Here is a 20338-nt window from a genome sequence, read left to right as displayed (position 1 = left end):
GCAGTGCAGGTCAGGTTCCAGTGGACCCGCTGGCCTGTGGTCCTCCTCTAGTTCAGGTGACCTCTTTGTTGTTTAGGGGTAGCAGCAGATGTCTAGCAGTAAAAGTATCATTCACTTTAAGTAGATAGTAGAAAAATTTAAATATGCACAGTAATATCACTGGAAAAACTAATGTTAGAATGATTATGTGTCTCTGAGATTAGACTAGATTTTAATAAAACACTTTCCAGTTCCAGGTTTTCTATCTGCAATGTGAAATCATAACTCAGAGAAGGATAAATTTTAATTATTTGAATCATTAGATTGAGATCATAAAAGTCAAGCAAAGGTGCAGTATTGTTTTAAATAAATTGCTTTCCTTATTTCAGAGTCTTTGGAACAAGTTCTTCCAGGATAAAGAACTTCGGTCAATGATTGAACAGGACGTCAAAAGAACGTATGTAGAGCTATTTACAAGTTACCTTCAGTGATTCAGACTGCTGTTACCTCTGAAAGTTTAGCAAACTATACACTCTGCAGAGGAGCCTTAGTTGAATGTAGTATTCCACTTGTGTTAATAGTTATTGTGGCCAAATGTTGATGATAATAGTTACTTTTTATTCTTAAATTATAGACTTTTGTGTTCCCTTTGTCAAAATATCACATTTATAATATTGGTAATACTAAAATAATATAGAAATACTTAAATGTTTAAATCAGTTTTTCAGTTTCCAACACTTGCTTGAAGTCATGTGCTTCTAACTAAGGTTATATTTTGTAGTCTTAATACTGGTTTTGCTAGAAAAAAATTATCTTTTGCTTTACACCTTTGAATCCCTTTCTAATCAAATTACTGTTTATATGACAGGTATATTTTTACCCCCTTTTACTTCTGTTCCTTTTGACACCATTCAAGTTTGCAAACAACTCCAAATCTCAATATTTACTATATGAAGTGGCTCTTTATCTAGCATATAGTTAATTTCTATAACTTTTATGTATTGGACCTTACTTTTTTGGGGGTCATGTGATGAGCACATGGAACTTGTGTGGGTGAGCCTGGGGTAAGTTCTAGCCAGGTATGCTCTAGTCCTAGTCCTGGACAAAGTAATTTCAGCAAAGGTCTTTCTCCCTTAGATGTTCATTTCTGCAAAACAGAGATAAGACTGACCACCTCATGGCATAGTTACAGATTCACATGTTGTTAGTGTAGTAAATTAGATGTGTCTCCATTTTAAGCTGTGTCAGTATCAGCCGAGCTCCCCCCCTCACCAGGGTCTGGGATGAGCCCGGTGTGTGCGAGCCCGTACCTCCAGGGCCGCCTTCCAGCCCCCCGAGCCTCTGCCTGTCTGCCCGACTCCGGTTCAAGTCCTGCTCCGCCGGGCGCACAGGCAGGGCCCTGGCTCCGACACTGCTCTCTCTCCAGGCCCCAGACAGAATGATCAGACGATGTGGACTTGCATTAAGGGCATACTACCCATTTAACAAATGAGATTTTCTGCTTTAAAATGGAAATACTTCAGAGGGGCCATAGGTTCAGAGAGCAGCAGCACCACTGATAACCGGCCGTGGTGGCGAGTTGGGGTGGGAAGTGTGAGCACTTGGGTGAGCCTGGTCAGGACCAGGGGCAAGCAGTTTCGGGGCCGTTACCCTCCTGAGTCAGGCCGTGGTGCTGGTCTCTCGCCAGTGGTTTCAGAAGGCAGAGTGCCGTTGTTTTGGTTCACAGGAGGCCCTCAGTAACTATTTGTTGGATAAAACAAAAGGATAAACTTCCTCACCCGTCGCTTTAGTAACTAGCTGGGTAATCAGTGGTGAGAAAACAGGGTTCATAAGAGCAGAATGCACGGTATATGTAGTTTACCAAGCAGTAACGATGCCTCTCTTTTAAATGCTAGGCAGTCATCTTAGAAAACTTGGTAGCTTACGTTTGAAGTAGCCAGTAAGAAGAGTGTGAGTGTCTCCGCTGTTGTCAAATGGAAGTGGAGGCACGCGGCACTGGACAGGGTCCCACACCGGGACACCCAGGCCAGATTGCTGACGGGAGTGGGAGCAGAAGAGAAGGGGAGACAAGGGCGGACACAAAACCAAGCGATAAGTGGGATGTGAGCCCCTTCAGCATTTTGGTTCCTTAGATCAAACATTTCTGCTTTGCTATGTGGGAAATGTTATTTCTCAAAAGCTATATTCTGTGTGTTTTTCTTACAGAAACGTATGTGTGTCTGTGTGTATAACACACATACATGACAATTGTTTTCCTTATAATTTGTCTCCACTGCTGCATTTTAATTCAGGTTACAAAGCCCAGATGCAGAGAAGCCCTCTGGGTGGGGGAGGTTCATACCTCCTTCCCCAGAAGTCTCTCCCATGTCTCACCTCACATTTTGAGGAAGTCTCCTAGCCATCTCTCTGTAAATTCTGTGGCAAGTAACTTAGCTTGTAGGGTAAGGCTGTCAGTCTTTTTTTAAAGCCACCAAACTGCTAATCATAAAAGCTGAATAGCTTGAGTAATCTTACTGTTAACCTTTCAGGCTGCATTCCCTCTGTAGAAGGCGCTGTGTGCGCTCAGTCGTGTCTGACTCTTTTTGACCCCATGGACTGTGGCTCCCCAGGCTCCTTTCCCATGGAATTTTCCAGGCAAAAATACTGGAGTGGGTTGCTGTTTGCTACTCCAGGGATCGAGCGTGTGTCTCTTGCGCCTTCTGCATGGGCAGGCGTAATCTTGACGCTGCAGTACCTGGGATGCCTTTAGAAGGCACTTCATGATCCCAAATCCATGGTTTTCAGCCCAGTCTGAACTGCAGCTCATACTGCAGTGGGCGGCAGGCAGGAGCAGCGCGGCTCCCTGACTGCTCACCAGCGGCTGTAAGAGAGCTGGGTGGTTTTGACTGACTGTCTGTCTTCTGTGCTTCAGACCCGTCCACTGCATGGGAGATCAGAGTGGTGGGGAAGACAGACGAGTTTCCTGTTGTCGTGGGATGTACATTTTAGTGCGGGGTGCTGGGGAGTGAGACATAAGCCCGTGTAGATACAGAGAGTCATGGAAGAGGGCAGTGACTGCTGTGAAGAAATCAAAACCGATAATCTTAAACACAGCCAGACAGGTGGCTGTTTTAGGAGAGGCGTCAGAAAGGGCATCTCTGAGAAGGTCCTCTTTGAGCTGAAACATGTTACGAAGCCAGCAACGTGGTGATCTGGAGGAGGAACCTTCCAGGCTGAGAGAGCAGCTGATGCCAAGTCTTCAGTGAGAGTGAGCTGAGGGTCAGCAGGCCTGCTGGGGGTGGAGGTGGCGGTAGGGATGTCTGGTGGGCTGTTCCGCCAACCACGGCTAGGAGTTTGGGTTTGACCCCACCTGCAGTGGGGAGGCTTGAGGGAGCTGAGGGGAGCGTGGGACCCTGGAGGAGGGCTGGGGCGCCTGGAGGAGCTGAGGGGAGTGCAGACCCTGGAGGAGGGCTGGGGAGCCTGGAGGAGCTGAGGGGAGTGCAGACCTGGGAGGAGGGCTGGGGAGCCTGGAGGAGCCGAGGGGAGCGTGGGACCCTGGAGGAGGGCTGGGGCGCCTGGAGGAGCCGAGGGGAGCGTGGGACCCTGGAGGAGGGCTGGGGCGCCTGGAGGAGCCGAGGGGAGCGTGGGACCCTGGAGGAGGGCTGGGGCGCCTGGAGGAGCCGAGGGGAGCGTGGGACCCTGGAGGAGGGCTGGGGCGCCTGGAGGAGCCGAGGGGAGCGTGGGACCCTGGAGGAGGGCTGGGGCGCCTGGAGGAGCCGAGGGGAGCGTGGGACCCTGGAGGAGGGCTGGGGCGCCTGGAGGAGCCGAGGGGAGCGTGGGACCCTGGAGGAGGGCTGGGGCGCCTGGAGGAGCCGAGGGGAGCGTGGGACCCTGGAGGAGGGCTGGGGCGCCTGGAGGAGCCGAGGGGAGCGTGGGACCCTGGAGGAGGGCTGGGGCGCCTGGAGGAGCTGAGGGGAGCGTGGGACCCTGGAGGAGGGCTGGGGCGCCTGGAGGAGCTGAGGGGAGCGTGGGACCCTGGAGGAGGGCTGGGGCGCCTGGAGGAGCTGAGGGGAGCGTGGGACCCTGAAGGAGGGCTGGGGCGCCTGGAGGAGCTGAGGGGAGCGTGGGACCCTGGAGGAGGGCTGGGGCGCCTGGAGGAGCTGAGGGGAGCATGGGACCCTGAAGGAGGGCTGGGGCGCCTGGAGGAGCTGAGGGGACTGCAGACCCGGGAGGAGGGCTGGGGCGCCTGGAGGGTGTGTCGGGAGTGTGGGACCTGGGAGAGGGTGGCTGCTGTGCTGCGGGCAGGGACAGAGGCTGTGGGCACGGCCCCACAGGGCAGTGGGTGTGAACGACGTGGACTGCAGGTGGTCTGGAGCAGATACAAGCTGAGGACTTGTATTGGATTATTGTGGCTTTCTCCCACTCCTCAGTTCGGTTCCATTGTTACCACTGTTTGGGGGCCTTTCACCTCTCACCTGGAAGTCTCTTGTCTAACTGTTTCCCTTGACTCTATTAACTTGCTTTTCCCATCCAACTCATGTGTTGAACCCTGTCTTGAATCCTAGTCTTGGCCCTACTTTCCTGTCTGGACCTGCCGTGACCCTCTGGTTTTGCAGAAGACGTGCTTATCCAGACTCCCTAACACACACACTGCTCCTTTTCAGACTGTCCAGTTCCCTTTGTGTTACTGACTTCTAGTTTAAGTCCACTGTGGTCTAGGGGCAAGCATCGTATGATTCCTCTTCTGTGAAATTTGTTAACGTGTGTTCTATAGCCCAGAATGGGATCTGCCTCTGAGAATGCTCTATGTGAGCTGGAGGAGAATGCGTATCCTGCTTTGTTGGATAGAAGTGACCTGTAGATGTCATTTAGATCCAGTTGGTTGATGATGTTGCTGTGTTCAGCTCTGTCCTTACTGGTGCCGCCTGCCGGTTCTGTCCATGTCTGATCAAAGGCTGTTAGTGTTTCCAGCTGTAATAATGGATTCTTTCCTTTCTCCTGGGCTTCCCTGGTGGCTCAGAGGGTAAAGCGTCTACCTGCAGTGTGGGAAACCTGGGTTCAATCCCTGGGTCAGGAAAATCCCTTGGAGAAGGAAATGGCACCCCACTCCAGTACTCTTGCCTGGAAAATCCCATGGACGGAGGAGCCTGGTAGGCTGCAGTCCATGGGGTCACAAAGAGTTGGACACGACGGAGCGGCTTCACTTTCACTTTCATTTCTCTTCACAGTTTTGTCAGACTTTGCCTTGCGCAGTGTGATGCTCTGTTGTTAGGTGGTTCTTGTTATGGCCTGTATGTCTTCTTGTAGAATTGACCCCTATTTCATTAGTCAGTGCCCTTTTTTATCTCTTAACTAGTGTTAGCATGGAGAAGGCAATGGCACCCCACTCCGGTGTTCTTGCCTGGAGAATCCCAGGGATGGGGGAGCCTGGTGGGCTGCTGTCTATGGGGTCGCACAGAGTTGGACAAAACTGAAGTGACTTAGCAGCAGCAGCAGCATGGTATATTGTTCTCCAACTATTTCCTTTTACTCTATGTGTCTTTACATTTAAGGTGGTTTCATAGGCAGCATGATGTTGGGTTTTAAAATGATTGCTTGTAAGGCAAGTCTACTAACAAATTCTCTCAATTTTTGCTTGTCTGAGAAAGTTTGATTTCTCCTTCACTTTTAAAGGGTAGTTTTGTAGCACACAGAATTCTAGTTGGGCAGGTTTCTCCTTCTCAAACACTTGGAATTTTTCAGTCCACCTTCTTCTGTCCTGCATGGTTTCTGAAGAGAAGTTGAATGTAATTCTTGATTCCTGTATAGGTAAGATGAAGTCCCACCATTCCCCACCCCCCAACCTTTAAGAACTCTGTCTTTGATTTTCTGCAGTTTGAGAACGATGTGCTGAGGTGTCGTTCTTTGGGCATTGGTCCTGCGCGGTGGCTTCTGAGCTTCCTGGTCCTGCGGTTTGGTAGCTGACATTCTTTGGGCAATTTTCTCAGTGATTGTCTCTTCAAATGTTTCTCCTGCTCTTTTCTCTCTTCTCCTTATATCCCCGTGAGAGCCCTTGAATGCTCTGTTCTATTCTTTTTTTCAGTCTTTTTCTATTGCTTTTCAGTTGTTGAGGATTTTGTTGAGACATCCTCAGGCTCAGATTCTTTCCTCAGCTGCTTCCAGTCTACTTGATGACTCAACCCATCAAAGGCTGCTGCTGCTGCTAAGTCGCTTCAGTCGTGTCCAACTCTGTGCGACCCCATAGACGGCAGCCCACCAGGTTCCTCTGTCCCTGGGATTCTCCAGGCAAGAACACTGGAGTGGGTTGCCATCGCCTTCTCTGCCATCAAAGACATTCTTCTCTGTTACCCTGTTTTATACCTCTAAATTTATTTTTGGTTCTTTCTTAGGATTTCTGTTTTTTACTTACATTGCCTGTCTGTCCTTACATGCTGTCTGCTTTATCCATTAGAGCCCTGAGTGTATTAATCATACTTGTTTTAAACCCCTGACTTCATAATTGCAATTTCTTTGGTTCTGATGCTTGCTCTGTGTCTTCCAATTGTCCTTTCTACCTTCAGGCCTTGTAATTTTGTTGTTGTTCAGTTCTGTTTTTATGACAGCTAGATGTGATTCCCTGGTTAAAGGAGCTGCTGTCAGTAGGCTGTTTGTAATGTGATGAGCTGAGGGGAGAGGGGACGTGTCCTTTAGATACATGGTCAGTCGTTCTGTGCCTCTGGACTATGCCCTTTACAGTGTTTCTCGGATCGCCCTTCCCCTTAGATGGACAGGATGGCTGTGGTGGGGGTTGGGCTGGGCATTTCCCTCTCCCCAGGTCAGTCAGGGACCGATGGAGTCTCAGCAGGTTGGGCTCTGGGTAACTCGTTCTCCCTGCAGGCAGGCCTCGTTCAGAAAAGCAGACTCCCCCTCTGTCCAGGTTGGCCCCTCCCCTCCGCATGCCATAGCTGAGGGGGTTTTTCTCTGACACTCACTGTGGGAACCTGGCCGAGCTTCTAGAGGTGAATCTCAGTTCATGTGGGTCTCCCTGTGATGGAGTTTTCCTGGAGTTTTTAACCCTCAGAGGTAAAGCCCACGGACACAGGAGCCTGGTGGATCGCAGTCCATGGGGCTGCAGAGAGGTGCTGTTTCTGCACAGGTTCTGCATTCCATGCAGCTCCTCTGCTCCAGGGCCGCTCCCCCTGCTGTACCGAGTCCCCACAGCTCATCCTTCAAGGCTGCGTTCATCACCGCCCTGTTCCTGAAGCAGTCTTTACCACTGGAAATAATTTGTGCCTGTTCTGTGTTCCAGTGGCATTTTCTTAATAACTTTGTAATGATATTACTTACGTTTCTTTGATATTGCTCAAGTTTATTTAGACTTGCCAGTGTATTCAGTACATTTATATTAGTCTCCTTAGCATTGCATATGCCAAGATAAATATGGTGTGGGTCCTTAAGAAGCACAAAGTCTAGTAGAGAAAGCAGACCTAAAAAAATGTACAGAGCAAGATAGCAGTACTACGATGGAAAGAGGACATACAAGAGAAACTCCCATAGCTTCGTATTCCGATCCGGGAGACCTGTCTAAGTGTTCCCAACTCACGACCCCATGCCTACTTGAGGCGGACTGTGCTGTGCTCAGTTGTGCCCGACTCTCTGCGACCCCATGGACTGTACCCTGCCAGGCTCCTCTGTCCACAGGGATTCTCCAGGCAAGAATACTGAAGCTTCCCTTCTCCAGGGGATCTTCCCAACCCAGGTCTCCTGCCTTGCAGGTGGATTCTTTACTGTCTGAGCTACCAAGGAAGCCCAAGAATACTGGAGTGGGTAGCCTATCCCTTCTCCAGAGAAACTTCGTGACCCAGGAATTAAACTGAGGTCTCCTGCATTACAGGTGGATTCTTTACCAGCTGAGCTACAAGGGAAGCCATGCCTACCTAATGGTGCTACTCTGTAAATACCTGAGGATGTTAGCTCAGTACTGAATGCCGCGCACAATGGGATCTCGGCCCCTGCTCAGTGGAGCTTGGGAAAACAAGTCAAGTACTCTCCCGGGGAAACACGGACATAAACTAATGTGTTAAGTTCTGTGCTCTCCAAGCAGTTTCCGCATTTCTTTCACTTTCATTACGTTATTATCAGTGTCAAGTACTTGTGTTGCTGTAACTTATAAGACCCCGAGGGAAACAGAATAAAGGGTGGAAAATACCGGGGGAAGAAAGTACCTACCTGGTTGTCACCCCAGGTCTCATGTTTCACACCTCGTGGTAACCCCTGGGGGGCGTTTCTGTCTTACTACAGAGTCAGGGTGGTGCCTAATTAATGCTCATTGATTGTGAATCCTACCACTTATGATCAGTGTTTTTCAATTTTCGTAATAACATCTCTAACATTTCCAATCTTTAGAAACATAAGCACACTGAAAAAATACTATTATCCGCCTTCTAGTCTGAGTTTAAACAAGATAATTTCATCTCGTAAGCTGTGTTGTTTTCTCATTATAGAATTTATTTGATCTGAATATGTCATTGAATTAAATATTATCTTTCAACTAATTTTAATATTGTTTTATTCTACTAACCTTTTTTGCCTCAAAGGGTTTTGTATTCATTTCAATTAATTGTTCCTTATCTCAGCCTAATGAGGTTGTTACTGTTCTCATTTTTATTACTGAATGGGGAAAAAACTGATAATCAAAAGGTAAATCAAGTAGCTTCCAATTTATAGCATTTCTACTTCAGAACTTGAGCTGTCCATTCTGAACCAGTTTTGCCATGCTTCAAAGGCTTAACATTATATGAAATTCAGTATTATTTAAAATGATGGGAAATACTGAGTTCAGAATAAAGTATCATTTCCATACTATATATACTAAAGAAGTCTGTTATTTGATCTATCAAGGATTATTTTAAAAGTATATTTACAGTGTCTATAATATCACTTGCAAATTAACATATTTATAGGCTATTGCCAAATAGTGTCATCTTTTCTTCAGATGCCTCTCTTGAATTAAATGGTTAAAATTTAGCTTCCTTTTATCATTGTAACTGTGATGATAAGAGGTTGGTCTGGTCGCCTCTCGGGCCACCATCCCTAGCGTCTGGTCTTTTGTGGTTCTGTGTAGGGCTCTTGCCGTCTGCACCTCAGGCAGCTCACTCTTAAGTTCATTCCACTCTGTCCCACTTGGTTCTCCAAGACACGATTAGACCTTTAACCGGCCTTCTCATTCGATGATCCCTTTTGTTTGTATTCCCCATATGGTCCAAACTTTAGACTCTTTATTTCAGCAGACTTTGTTTCCTCAATTTTTTTTTTTATATTGTCATTTGGTATTTGTGGATTCATTAATAATTGCTAAAACTTTCTCTTTAAAACCATAGATGTGTACTGTCCAGTTTGATAGCCCCCAGGCACATGTGGAGATTTAAATTGAAATTAATTTAGAATAAATAAAATAAGTCTTCATCACCCTCTCAAGATACAGGACATTTCTATCATTATAGAAAGTTCTGCTGCACAGTACTGTGAAAATGAATTGATTGTTGTTATATTTTTGTACTATATATCATAGGAATATATGCATTTTACTTTTTATTCACAGTGAACTTTTAGAGACATACTTATTTTGTTTCCTGTCTCTGCCCTTAAGAAACCTCCATCAGTTTTTATAGTGTACAAGTCTTATATGAGTTTTTGATCAAATTTAGTTATTATATAGTGGATAGTGTAAAATTAGACTACTTTGAGAATGTTTTCTGTATTAATAATGTACAAAAGTGATTTTACAAAGTTTTTTTTTTTTTCCCTCCTTATTTAAAGTCCATCTTCTACACATTTCCCATTTTTCAGAGAAATAATGCTGGTTCTCTAATCCAACAGTGATTCTCACACTAGTGCAAAGTTAAGATATCCTAAATGTTGGTGTGTTTTATATAGTTTCCTCCACGCCCCCTTTTTTTTAGTTAAATAAAAACCAAATTCCTCAGGGAAAGAAAAATTTTACAAGCAATTTCAGAGCAGAATTGATTTTGGTGTGTGTTAATGCAGACAATCTGCCCAGTGTTAAAATGTTAAAGAGAAAAAAACCACACAAGCTGCCACATTCGTGTGATCACACCAAAATAGCAGCTTGTATTTATATTTTCAGTCTCCCGAGGTGGACTGCAGGCACACCCCGCCGAGCGGCTGTGCTCGGCGCTGTGTTGCGGCTCCGTCTGATGCCGGCGCCGTCCACGCTTGTGCATGCACGACCAGCCCTCACATATGCACTTTTTCACAGCCGCGGAAGTGAAAACGACAACACAAGCCGCTCTCCGCGGGTTGTCGGCAACCTGTGTGTGTGTTTCTTAAATATTAAAGAGGGGGAGAAGCAGATTTTCAGGAACACAAGAAACAATTCTTCCGTCAAATGGCCTGTAGTCCTTCCTTATTTCACAACTCTTAAGGTAAAAGCAAAATATTGGATTCTCGCGGTTCCCTCTATATATTTAGAAGTATGTATATCTTGTACTGCTCATGTTTGTGACATGTATTTTTCTCATTTCTGCTGCATGTAAGCATGCAGATTCTTACTACATATTTGTTCCAATTTATGGGATATTGTTACGGTTAAAATTTTTTTCTAGCATTTGCGTGAAAATGGAGGTGTGTCCGTGGCGGTCTTGGTGCTGTGACTGCACCCGCGCCCCTGGCCGCTGGAGCCTGGTGGCAGCGGCCGCAGAGTCCGCCCCGAGCTGCGGGCCAGAAGGGTTCTCCCTGGGAGATGGGCTGTGTAATGAAGCCAGCGTCTTTTACCACTGTTTATATTTCTAAACTGGGGCTTCACATACTGACCATGAAGAGGTGAAAAGGTAAAGTCCGCTGGGTGGCGGAGTACTCCCTTCCTCGTCCGCCCAGCCCGTTCAGTAGAGTCACAGTATTTTAGGAACTTTCATGCAGATTTGGAATTGACACTACTTTACTATTTCAAGGATAAATGCTTTAAATTGCTTTAAAATTTTTTCTTAATTGTCGAAATACTGCAAAATGAAGTCTTTCAGTATGACAGAGCCTTGCACTTAAAGTGCATATTTCTACCTTTTTTTTTTTCTTCTCAATTTTTCACCTTTATGGTATCATTAGAAAGTTTTTTGTTTTTTCTTTTATTTGAGGCAATGAGGCAGTGGGGTTGCTTGCTGTGTAACTTGGGGGCATTGGAAAACTAGAAAGAGCCTTTGCTGAAACCTCTCTTCAGATGGTGACAGACGCCGCCCTGGAACCCAGTCCCACTGCCTATCCCCACTGTCCTTCCTGGACATCTCCAGTCAGCCTAAGTCTCCTCACCTGGGCGGCGATTCCAAACTCCCACTGTCCCTGTTAGGCTCTGGGAAATTGTTCTGCTGTCTTCTTGGGCTGGGTCACACCCTTGTCATCACAACAGATTTCTGCTTTCTTTTCTATGCCTTTTAAAAATCAGGGTTCACCTCTAGTTTATGGCCTGTGAAAGTCACATAATGCTCTTATCGTCATTCGTTGCAAAGAACAAAGGCAGCAGAACTGTGGTCTAGCCTTTAGTAAGCTTTGCCTTCTCACCCCAGTCCAAGTTCACGACTTAACTTTCATTTTTCATTGGTTGGTTTGTAGGTTTCTGGACTTACTTATTCATTCAGCAAATACTACTTGAGAAATTACTAGGTAGCAGCTACTATTCTAGAAGTTGAGGATTCTGATAAAAGAAAATACTGCCTCTTCCATTCTTTTATAGAACCCTGCAGATTTTATTGTAATTATCTTCCTTTTAAAAATATCTGTGTAATATCTATTTTCTTGTCTAGATTTTAAGTACTTAAGTTTTATGTTTTTATATTTTTGCTGTTCCCCAGCACCTGGCATCCATAATAAGCATTGTGTCATTGGTAATCATCTTAAATCCTTTTATTTTGCAAGTACATAAAGTTGAAGCTCAGAAAGAATGACTTAAGAAAATATAACTGGCTGCAGTGGAAATACTACCTGGGACTCCAGGTCTTTCTGCTAGTCTGTAATATTTTATGTTAATCTTATTTGCCTGAATTTACCACTTGTTTTTTCAATTGAAGAAGCTCTTATTGAACACCTTCTGTATGCATAACACTTTGTGGAGCAAACAGGAGATGGAAGCATGAGTGGGCTGCTTCAAGTCTTACCCAGAAAACTGTGGAGATTAAATACGCCCCTATGGTTTCTGCCCTCTGGGTTCACATATTCTAATAGAGTTGCTCAACCTTGGGAATATTGATGTTTTAGACTAATTAACTCTCTGCTGTACAGTGTGGGGTGCTTAGCAGTGTTCCTGACCCCTGACTACTGCAGCCTCTGTCAGGCATACTTTTTAGGTCCTTCCAGGGCATTGGGGTGTCTTGTCTGACAGGAGGGTTCTCTGAGGCGCCACTTCTGAGTTTTCTGAGAGCTTAACAAAGAATTTTACATTCACACCCTTTGTTACATCTTTCGACCTTGCTTTTCTGTGTCTTATGTTTGATCTTGGCCCAGAAGTAGAGTCTTAATGCTTCATGTGTGGCTCGAGAGGATGAGAAGGAGACAAGGTTGGGCTTGACATCCCTTCGTGTTGAGCAGTGCTTCCCTCCGCTTCCCTCTTTCCTTCGTTGTAAGGGACACACAGCCCAGGGGCAGCTCCGCACTGCCTAGACAGGCTCTTGGGCCCGATCACCTGGGTATTGGGTATATTTGCAATATCCAAATAAACAGATACTGCTGAGTTGCTAGTACCCAATAAGGAATTTTTGTCTCCACTTTTCTTACGATGTTTTCCTCACTTTGACTTTCACCCTCGCTGGCAGCCTCATGGGCTGTCTGGCTGGCTAATCGTCTCTTTCATATCCTTTAGTCTTTTCACTGTGGCTCTGTGCAACGTTCCAGCTTCTGTCCAGTCCCATAGCTACCTCTACGGCATATTAAAAAAAAAAAGGAAACAGCCCAGTTCCAGGTATTAAAAGCTGTATTCATTATCTCTTGCTACATATTTCATAGTTGTTGGACATTTGGGAGCAGCCGAGGCCCTGGGACCTCTGAGCAGTCAGGTGTCAGCTGGAGCTGGGGTGGTGTGGAGGCTGCTGGGGGCTAGACGACCCATGTGGGTCTCTCCGTGGTGCTGCTTAAGTGTCCTTTCTCTAAAGGAGCCTTCCCCTAAAGCAAACAACCCAAGAAGGAAAGGCAGTGTGTTAAAGAATTGGCAAGTGTATTTTTAAAACCAGCACAGTCCGTGTGCAGCCTCCCAGGTTTCCCAGATGCCCTTTTCCGCTCTGTCCAGCCGGAAGTGGAAATGTGGGCGGCGCCTGAGGTGGGATGCGCTCAGGAGGGGCGCTCTGCGGTCGCCTGTCATGGCCGCTCTCGTCCCAGCGGCCACGGCGCCCTGGAGAGGATGCTGGGGTGTTCAGTCCAGCTTCCTCCCTGGAAAGAGGAGAGGGCAGATTCGGTTCAATGTGGCGTGGTGAAGCCATCATCCCAAGCAGGGAGGACAGGAATTGAAAGTGTCTGCTCCTTTCATCCCGGCTCACCTCACCCCTCTGGTTTTTGCTTGATTTTTATTTCAGTTTTCCTTTAATAAAACAGTGAACTAGAGTAAGACATTATAGTTATTTTGGTGTTTAATCGTATTCTAGGGAGTTTTCATCAGCTCATTTTAAATTTTAGATGGATGCTGGTGGTGGAAGTTCTGGGTTTGAAGTGTGGACACAGCATCAGTTATTGTTCCTGCAAGCCCTCCGGTGCGGCTCCATCCTCCTGCTTGGCGATAAACCTTCACCAAGGGCTTTGCTTTTTCCCTCGGGACATCTTATTGAATACTTGCATCTTCAGTAATTCATCTGGGCCCAGTGCTTTGTCTGTTTTAATACTTCTAATTACCTAATTAGGTGCCATAATGCAGTGACAAAGCCCTTTGTCATTTCACTCTTGTCTTAACCCTTTTCTTGCTTAGGAAACACTCTTTGTGTCTCTTTGTTGTCTGAGGAACTCTCCATCATGGATATTCCTTGGATATTTGCCTCACTCCCTTTTTGTCTGGGTCATGACCAGCCAGGCCCTGTTGAATTCAGGTCTTCCGGGTTGACTCCCGTCAGGTACCTGGGCTCTTGGTTCTTGGTCTGAAGTTGGGGTTTTGTTGTCCTGCCTCTCTCACTTCTTGATTCACCCCCGTAGCCTGCAGCCACATGGAAAGATATCCAGAAAGCAAGTAAAATAGTTGTCATAAACTGCTTTCGTGACAGAATCAGTGCCATTTGTCATTCGTAGATCTTAGGTGTCCACAGGCATCCATGAGTAAATGTAATGGAAATCAGCAGCATTGTTTCAAAATGATAGTGGTCTGTGCTTCAGGATAACTAAACATTGACAAGGGTCAATTTTTCTTCATTATGTATTTTAGATAACAGTGAAAGAAAACATGATAGAGTTATAGTTTTACCATCTTACAATGTCTGATGAATCAGTCTAGACAGTGATCAATGGTCATCACAGAAAGAGAGAAAACCTAAAGATCTCTGCCTCCTGATGAAGGCACCCGGCTCCATCTGTACCCGTTGTCCACTTCTGTGTTATAAACCACCCCCAAAGCTTCAGAGAACAGCAGAATCAGTTTTGTTGATGAATCTCCGACTTGAGGAGGGCTGAACAGGCCGTTTGCCTCAGTTCCATGTAGTGGTAGCCAGACCAGCTCGAAGTTTAAGGACTAGAATCATCGGAAGGCATGTCCATCTGTCTGGCTTTTGAGGCTGGAACTCGGCAGAGACAATCTCTGGAGCTGGAGCTGGAACACCTCCCCAGGGCCTCTCTTGGCTGCTTGACTTCCTAGTAGCGTAGTGTCTGAGTTCCACGGCTATTTGCAGACGGAGAGGTGGACAGAAGCTGTGTGGCAGCATTGCTCGCGTTGCCGTCTCTTCGTGAGAAGCTTGTCACTGAGGACCGTGCCTGTGCAGAGGGGTGGCGTTAGGCTGCCCCACCTCTGTGTGGGAGGAGCGCTGAAGGATTCGGGAACGTGCCCTTGAAGCGACCATATCTTCCATGAAGGATCGTGTTGAAAGTTGAATTTGAACCTGTTGAAGTCTCTAGACCTTCTTACCACTTTATGGGAATACAGGGGGACGAGGAATGTGTTTCCATAAAATGGAAGAACAGCAAGTAAAATTAAGAATGTGACAAGTTTCTACAGGGTAAAGAGTTTGGTTTTTCTAACAAATGCATTGTAAAAGAGAGAGGGAGAGAAAAAGAGGAAGGGAAGAAAAGGCAAGGAAAGAAAAAAGGGACAAGTTTGTAGAATATGTCTTAAGAGATATATCAACAAATTTCAGTGTACAGATGCTTCTTGGAACTTGATTGAAACAAACTGAAAAACTTTTAGGGAAATTTGAACATTTGACTGCATATTTGGTTTAATCAGTCGATTATTTTTATTAGTTATAGTGTTAAAGTAGCACTATGGTTGTGTTTTTAGAGAGTCTTTATATTTTAGAAATAAATTCGTCCTGCAATACTAGTGATGTCTCAGGTTTGCTTCGAAGTGCAGCTCTGAGAGAGGAGTATACGTAAAAGGGATTATTAGTGATGAAGCTGGGCGACTGTGCTGGGGTTCCGTCCATTACTGTCTCTTTATAAATGTTGGAATTCTCTATAATGAAATATGTTTTAAACTTAAAATGAAATCTGTATTGCCTATGAATTTGGAGTTATTTCAAGTTACAAAACAAAATGCATACACCAGATGTTTATACCTCTTGATATTATGTTTATACCTCTTGATGTTAATTTGCAGTATATAAAATTTGTCTGTTTAATACCTCCACAAATCTTGAGAGAGAAACTCCTGTAGTTTAAATGTTGATCAATTAAGTTGAATCAGAATTATTACCTTTGTTTCTACCAAGTAAAAATGTTAGATGATATTAGTCTAAATCCCATCATGGAATACTTTGATATTCCTTTCTCTTTGCTTATCAGTTCATCCTCACCTATTTATCATCTCTACTTTCTTTTTTGGCCAAATTCAGAAATTCCTTCTCTTGGACTCTCATTTTCTATAATAACAGAATTCATCTTCAGTTCCCATTTATTGTGATTCTTTTCTCCTTTTTCTCTTCTTTCTGATGGTTTGGCTTGAGTGAATCATAAACTTCTCTGCTGCTGCTAAGTCGCTTCAGTCGTGTCCGACTCTGTGCGACCCCATAGACGGCAGCCCACCAGGCTCCCCTGTCCCTGGGATTCTCCAGGCAAGAACTCTGGAGTGGGTTGCCATTTCCTTCTCCAATGCATGAAAGTGAAAAGTCAAAGTGAAGTCGCTCAGTCGTGTCCGACCCTCAGCGACCCCATACACTGCAGCCTACCAGGCTCCTCTGTCCATGGGATTTTCCAGGCAAGAGTACTGGAGTGGAATGCCATTGCCTTCTCCGAAACTTCTCTAGTTCAGTCATAAATTTTTTTCTCTCTCCCATCTTTAATGAATTTACCACCATTTCTCTTTTTGCATGAAACTGCAGAGTCACTCTTGATTTTTCAAAATCTTAACAACTTTGATCCCAGCCTTGGTCTGTATTCTGTGATTTTTGCTATTGTTTCAAAAGCAGATTTTTCTTTCCCAGTGATAATTTGGGTTAGACTGCTGTTCAGATTACCTGCCCTGAATCAACACCAGATGTCAGGGAAGCTATTTTGAAGCTTAAAACCTATCATCAAAGCTGCCTATCACTATTCCTAGAGAAGCTGCTCACTGCTTTTCTCCCTTTTATTTCTGTTTCCTGTAGATAGAATGCCTTCTCACTTGAAGCTTGATAATACAAGAATCAAGTATTTGTTGTAGGAAATACGTTATTATTCAAGTATATTCATCAACATTATGACTCGTAGGTTCTTCTGTGTAACTCTAAACTCATGGAATTTTACTCCACTGCCTATCTCTGACTCATTGATTAGCAAAGTGGTTGGGAAGTACTGCTACCCTGCTCACTACCCAGGTACACTGGAGCGGGTGTTAATCTCTCCAGTTCGGTTCTTACCTATTACCTTCTGAGCCGGATTCTTTCAGCTGGTAACTTCTCTGAATGTCAGTTCTTCCAAATTCTGAAAATAGCATAAACTTTTGTCTCTGTTTCAGAGCTCTTCTGAAATCTTTCATACCTTACTTGTTTCATGCTATGGATTCTTCATCACAATTTAGAGAACGTCATGCTTTTCTGAAAAAGAGGGCACCCTGAAACTTCATAAATGCACTTCAGCTATAGACTAGACTCGGGGACAGTGCGCCGTCACACAGCTATGCCCTGTCTGCCTAATGCATGTTTTCAGTTGATTGGGTATTTGCTAAATGTGGGTAGTTTAAATTAGCTACCTGCAATTTGATTCTTAGAGATCTCTAGTTTTTAATCTCGTGAGTGGTTAGTATGCATTTAAATGAAACTGCAAGTTGACATGTAATATAATTTACATTTTTAGTAAGGTATTAAACTCATAGTTGATGGATATTTGTTACAAAGTGAATATTGTAGTTTTTAGCACTTTCTCCCATAATCCGTTCAGATTGCAGCAGCCATTGGGAATTTGGTGGTCCAGTGTGCATAGACAATTTCCAAAGTGGTGTTAAAGAAGCAGATATATAGAATCACTCAGCCATGTGACCTGTCCAGTCCTGAGATAGGAAGCCTGCTTCAAGGCAGGGCTAGATTTAAGTCATCCGACAAACAAGGAGAGGAAACCATTTCACCTCAGAAGGATTACTCTATTTTACTTTGGTGACGTAAGTTTTTCCAGGAAATTTCTTCTCAGCATTTTATTAACTAGTCACCTGTCTTTCATCCTAATTGCTCTAATTTGGGGTATTTGACTTTTTAAAGGCTTTAGCAGATTTCTTTTGTCCTAAATAAGTCATTTAACAAGCTTTTGTATGTATCTCCTACTTTAGTTCTTTTGACACTTTTTGGAACTTCTTTGTCTTCTAAGATATAGTTATTATTCTTGCTCTGACTTTACTTTCAGATAATTTCTCCTCTTTAGGAACTCCAGCCTGAGTCTGGAGAAGGCAATGGCACCCCACTCCAGTACTCTTGCCTGGAGAGTCCCATGGATGGAGGAGCCTGGAAAGCTGCAGTCCATGGGGTCACTAAGAGTTGGACACGACTGAGCGACTTCACTTTCACTTTTCACTTTCATGCATTGGAGAAGGAAATGGCAACCCACTCCATGTTCTTGCCTGGAGAATCCCAGGGACGGGGGAGCCTGGTGGGCTGCTGTCTATGGGGTCACACAGAGTCGGACACGACTGAAGCGACTTAGCAGCAGCAGCAGCCTGAGTCTGGGCTATCTAGAGGGCCAGCACACTGAGATTTATGCATGGATATGAGATAGCCCACGGGCTGTTTATTCCAAGCCCCAAAAGAGAGGCTTCCTTCCTGCAGGAGAAGAGGTCAGACTCCTATGTCTGGGGACAAACTATATACCCAAGGGAATTTCAAGCCAAAGTCAAATGAACAGATAAAGATGAAACAGGCTATAATTTATTATAAAAATTAGAATCAGGAAAGAGATGCCTCACAAACCACTAGCATAGTCCACACAGGGTCCCAGCCTGAACTGGAAAGAAAGTTCTAACTCTCACAGGGGCCCTGGAGAGGATCAGACGGACGCAGAAAACAGCTGAGCTCACCAGCGGTAGGAAGCAGTAGTCGGAACGTGACTGACAGCCACGGTTGTGCCTCTGGAGACTAGGGAGGACCACTCTTCTGTCCCCTGATGCGGCCCGTGCCTCTGTGCTCTCGGTCTCCAGCCTCCCATGCACTCTCTTATCTTCCAGTACCCAAGCCTCCTCATTCATGCGTGCGGCATGCCAAGTGCCCATTCTCAGGCCAGCAGTGGCCTCTGAGCTGGACGCCTGCCGCTAGGCCTGCTCCTGCTGCTGCCGCAGCGTCTCACCTGGTCCCAAGAGCAGTGTGATCATCCCGCTTCAGAGATGAGGCCATTAGGCAACCGTCTACTCCAGTCCCACAGCCAGCAGCTGTGCAGCAGAAAGCTGAACACAGGCTCTTCTCAGGCCTGTGACTCTCTATTTCACCTCAGTGTAATATCCTCGTCTCTCCTTCCTCTCAACTCTCCTCTTGCAGTCTTTTTCCAAATTAGAGTCCCTCCAGTACTCTCTTCTTTCCTTTTGGCTTCAGAAATGTAGCGTCATCTGTGGCTCTCCCCCCGCTTAATGCTGCCTTGGAAGCTCCTGCCTGTGCTTCCCGCTTCTCCTGCGCCCTGTTGTCCTGCCCCAGCCGGCGGCACCTCCTGGAAGCACGTGCCCTCTGTGTCACTAGCTCCACGCTGCGCTCAGAATCGAGCCCTCGGGGCTTTCCTTCTGATGGGGTGACCTTTCCCACAGACGTTCTGTGTTCCTCCTCCCCTAAAAATTCTCGTTCAGACCTTTTGTTATTGAACCCATTTGACTGCTTATTTCTGTATGATGTTGGGAAGCCTTCTAATCCCATTCTTTTACCCACAGCTGTCCAGTATTCCCAGCACCACTTTTTGAGGAGGCTGTCTTTTCTTCATTGTATGTTCTTGCCTTCTTCATCAGAGATACGGTGCCCATAGGTGTGTAAGCTTACCTCTGGGCTTTCCGTCTGGTTCCATTGGCCTGTGTTTCTGTTTTTGTGCCCGTGCTGTCCTATCTTGATGACTGTGGCTTTGTAGTCTAGTCTGAAGTCAGGAAGGTTGATTCCTCCAGCTCTGTTTTTCTTTGTCAAGATTTCTTTGGCTATTCAGCATCTTTTGTGTTTCCATCCAAATTGTAAATTTTTTTGTTCCCAGTTCAGTCACTCAGTCATGTCTGACTCTTTGCGACCCCATGGTCTGCAGCACACCAGGCCTCCCTGTCCATCAGCAACTCCCGGAATTTACCCAAACTCATGTCCATTGAGTTGGTGATGCCATCCACCCATCTTTTTGTTCTAGTTTTCTGAAAAATACCACTGGTAGTTTTATAGGGACTGCGCTGACTCTGTAGACTGCTTTGGGTCGTGTGGTCATTTTCCCGATACTGGTTCTTCCACTCCAGGAACCTGGCGTCTCTCCATCTGTTGGTGTCGACTTTGATCTCCTTCATCAGTGACTTACAGTTTTCTGCATACGGGTCTTTTGTCTCTTCAGGTGGTTTATCCCTAGGTATTTTATTCTTTTCATTGCAATGGTAAATGGGATTGTTTTTTTAACTTCTCTGATGTTTCACTGTCAGTGTGTATGCATGTAAGGGTTATCTGTATTACTTTTATTATATCCTGGCTGATTATTTTTGGATGACATTCATTCTTCCCTTATAGCGTCATCTTTTGGTATTCATGAGGGATGGAGTCCGGGACTCCCACAGATACCAAAATCCATGGATTGTTTAACTCTCTTGTAT

The 20338-nt window shown here is 45.5% G+C and overlaps 1 protein-coding gene across 6 annotated transcripts in view; it reads left to right on the top strand.

Moving 5' to 3' along the window:
* TBC1D5 (TBC1 domain family member 5) overlaps nt 1-20338 on the top strand; it is a 591406-nt gene that overhangs the window by 316958 nt on the left and 254110 nt on the right. For all 6 annotated transcript variants that reach the window (XM_027549609.1, XM_027549590.1, XM_027549600.1 and 3 more), the window contains one exon: nt 369-436. In XM_027549609.1, the coding sequence (XP_027405410.1) occupies nt 369-436 (68 nt within the window). The remainder of the gene's footprint in view (nt 1-368; nt 437-20338) is intronic.

The sequence above is a fragment of the Bos indicus x Bos taurus genome, chromosome 1, assembly GCF_003369695.1.
Source record: "Bos indicus x Bos taurus breed Angus x Brahman F1 hybrid chromosome 1, Bos_hybrid_MaternalHap_v2.0, whole genome shotgun sequence".
Classification (NCBI taxonomy): Eukaryota; Metazoa; Chordata; class Mammalia; order Artiodactyla; family Bovidae; genus Bos; species Bos indicus x Bos taurus.
The sequence above is the reverse complement of the archived record's forward strand: the minus strand, read 5'-3'. Positions and strand labels throughout refer to the sequence as shown.